Source organism: Cyphomyrmex costatus, unplaced genomic scaffold (assembly GCF_001594065.2).
Source record: "Cyphomyrmex costatus isolate MS0001 unplaced genomic scaffold, Ccosl1.0 scaffold106, whole genome shotgun sequence".
Classification (NCBI taxonomy): Eukaryota; Metazoa; Arthropoda; class Insecta; order Hymenoptera; family Formicidae; genus Cyphomyrmex; species Cyphomyrmex costatus.
This window is the reverse complement of record NW_017275019.1, coordinates 418794-421415: the sequence shown is the minus strand read 5'-3', so window position 1 is coordinate 421415 and position 2622 is coordinate 418794. Positions and strand designations below refer to the sequence as shown.

At 36.3% G+C, this 2622-nt stretch overlaps 1 protein-coding gene across 1 annotated transcript; it reads left to right on the top strand.

Moving 5' to 3' along the window:
* The first annotated feature begins 1481 nt into the window (after positions 1-1481).
* On the top strand, positions 1482-2186 carry LOC108775084 (uncharacterized). The gene has a single exon (XM_018541365.1). It carries the CDS (start codon positions 1482-1484, stop codon positions 2184-2186), a length of 705 nt encoding a protein of 234 aa, XP_018396867.1.
* The last annotated feature ends 436 nt before the right edge of the window (positions 2187-2622 follow it).

Sequence of the window (2622 nt, the reverse complement as noted above, 5' to 3'; positions counted from 1 at the left end):
GGCTGGTTAGTGTCAGGAGCCAGTAACGTAAGTGAGGTAAACAAACAATTACAAACAAGTTGCAATCTGAGTACATTAGAAGAATGAAGTCAGACAGTTCAGAAATTCTGGGAGATAGAAAGTTATGCGAATAAAGAGAATAATACTTCAGAGAAAAGGTATTGTGAGAACCTATTTGAAACCAGTTACACACGACAGGATGATGGTAGATTTGTAGTACAACTGCCAGTAAAAAAAGAAATCTTACCGTTGTTAAATGGTTCAAGGGAGGTGGTCTTAAAGAAATTTTTAGTGTTAGAGCGAAAGTTTAGTCACAAAACTGACAAGGAGATGGCACGAATTGCGAAATACCATTTGGAATATAACCTATACCATTCGAAAGGTGGGGTCGAGAGTGTAAAAAGTGTAAAAGGATTTGGGTGCATGGGTCCTCGTTTAAGAGAAATTTGCATGTAAAGTTGCGCAATTGGTTGCTGCGCTGTAAGTACTGTGAATAAGTAGGGATAAAGCAAGAAGTGCGGTGGCCGAGAGGGCTGAGGCGCACGGTACTACTTTTACATCTGACCAAGAGAGTTCGAGACCACGCAGTATTGATTTTTTTTTTCATCAGAAAACGTCATTTTATATATTTATTTACGTTTATTTATTTATAAAATTCGAACATTGCCGTACAGTAAATTAAGATTTATATTAAAACATTGAAAACACAAATGAGCGTACGTCACGAACATTTTATAAAATAATATTTCGTTTTATATTTATTTTTTTATTCATCATTATCGTTATTATGTACGACTCATTTATGTTTTCAAAGTTTTAATATAAATTTTAATTTACAATATTATACGGCAATGTTCGAATTTTATAAATAAATAAACGTAAATAAATATATAAAATGACGTTTTCTGATGAAAAAAAAATTAATACTGCGTGGTCTCGAACTCTCTTGGTCAGATGTAAAAGTAGTACCGTGCGCCTCAGGCCTCTCGGCCACCGCACTTCTTGCTTTATCCCTACTTATTCACAGTACTTACAGCGCAACAACCGATTGCGCAACTTTACATGCAAATTTCTCTTAAACAAGGACCCATGCACCCAAATCCTTTTACACTTTTTACACTCTCGACCCCACCTTTCGAATGGTATAGGTTATATTCCAAATGGTATTTCGCAATTCGTGCCATCTCCTTGTGAGTTAAAAAGAGAGTACATTGCATTTATGAAAAAATATCAGCAGTTAGGACATATGTGTCGGATAGAGATGAATAACAATGATAATTTTCGAGTATTTTTGCCACACCATGCGGTAATAAAAAAAACTAGTATCACGACTAAAACTAGGGTAGTTTTTGACGCTTCTAGTCAATATGACAAGGGGAAATATTTAAATGACGCGTTATACAAGGCCCACAATACAAGCAGATCTATTTTCTTTAATAATTAAATTCCGATGTTACGTGTTATCTGCTGACGTAGCGAAAATGTATAGACAGATATTAGTTGATAAGGAGCAAACCTCACTGCAAAGCATTTTGTGGCGGAAAGATCCGAAGGACAAGTTACATGAATTTGATTTACTTACTGTAACCTATGGTAAAAAGCCTGTGTCATTTTTGGCTGTAAAATATTTGCATCAGTTAGCCGAAATCGAAAGAGTAAATTATCCTAGAGCAGCTGAAGTAGTTTGTAACAATTTCTCTATGGATGATCTATTAACAGAGAGTAATACAAGCGAAGAAATTCTACTTTTAAAAGAATTAATAGAGTTGTTAGGAAAGGGAGGATTTAAGTTGCACAAATGGAAAAGTAACGTAGAGGTAGCAAAGGATAATAAGCATTTTAAAAATGACAGCGTAGACATTACTAAGGAGGAAGGGTCAAAATTGTTAGGAGTATTATGGAAACCGCACAAGGATATATTTCAATACGAAGTAGCTCCAATAGAGATAGATCAGCATGTAACAAAGAGGAAAGTACTATCACAAACTTGTAAATTGTTTGATCCGTTAGGTTTAGTAGGACTAGTAATAACGTTAGCGAAGATTTTAATGCAAAGCATGTGGAATTCAGGAGTCAAATGGGACGAATCTGTGCCTATGCATATTCATAGAGAGTGGGAGCGAATAAGGTCACAATTACATGTACTCAATGAGTTACAGATTCCGAGATTGATTGTATCGGGATAAGATCAGGTTTAATTACAACTACATGGGTTCTGTGACGCGAGTGAAGCAGCGTACGGTGCATGTGTGTACATACGCGAAAGAAATGAGCGAGGCGAAGTTGGGTTACTTTAGTTTGTTCCAAGTCACGCGTAGCTCCTTTAAAAGCATTATCGTTACCCCGTTTAGAGTTGTGTGGAGCCGTGTTACTAGCAAAATTAATGAGTCAAGTATTAACTAACTTGAAATTAAAAATAGCACAAAGAGTCTACTGGACAGACTCTAAGATCGTATTAGCATGGATAAACTCCTTCTCTAGAAAATGGCACGTATTTGTCGCGAACCGAGTTAGCGAAATACATAATGATTCCTCACCTTCCGAGTGGAGACACGTAGGAACTAAAGATAATCCTGCAGATCTAATATCGAGAGGTGTAACGCCAGAACAATTGGTGAATTC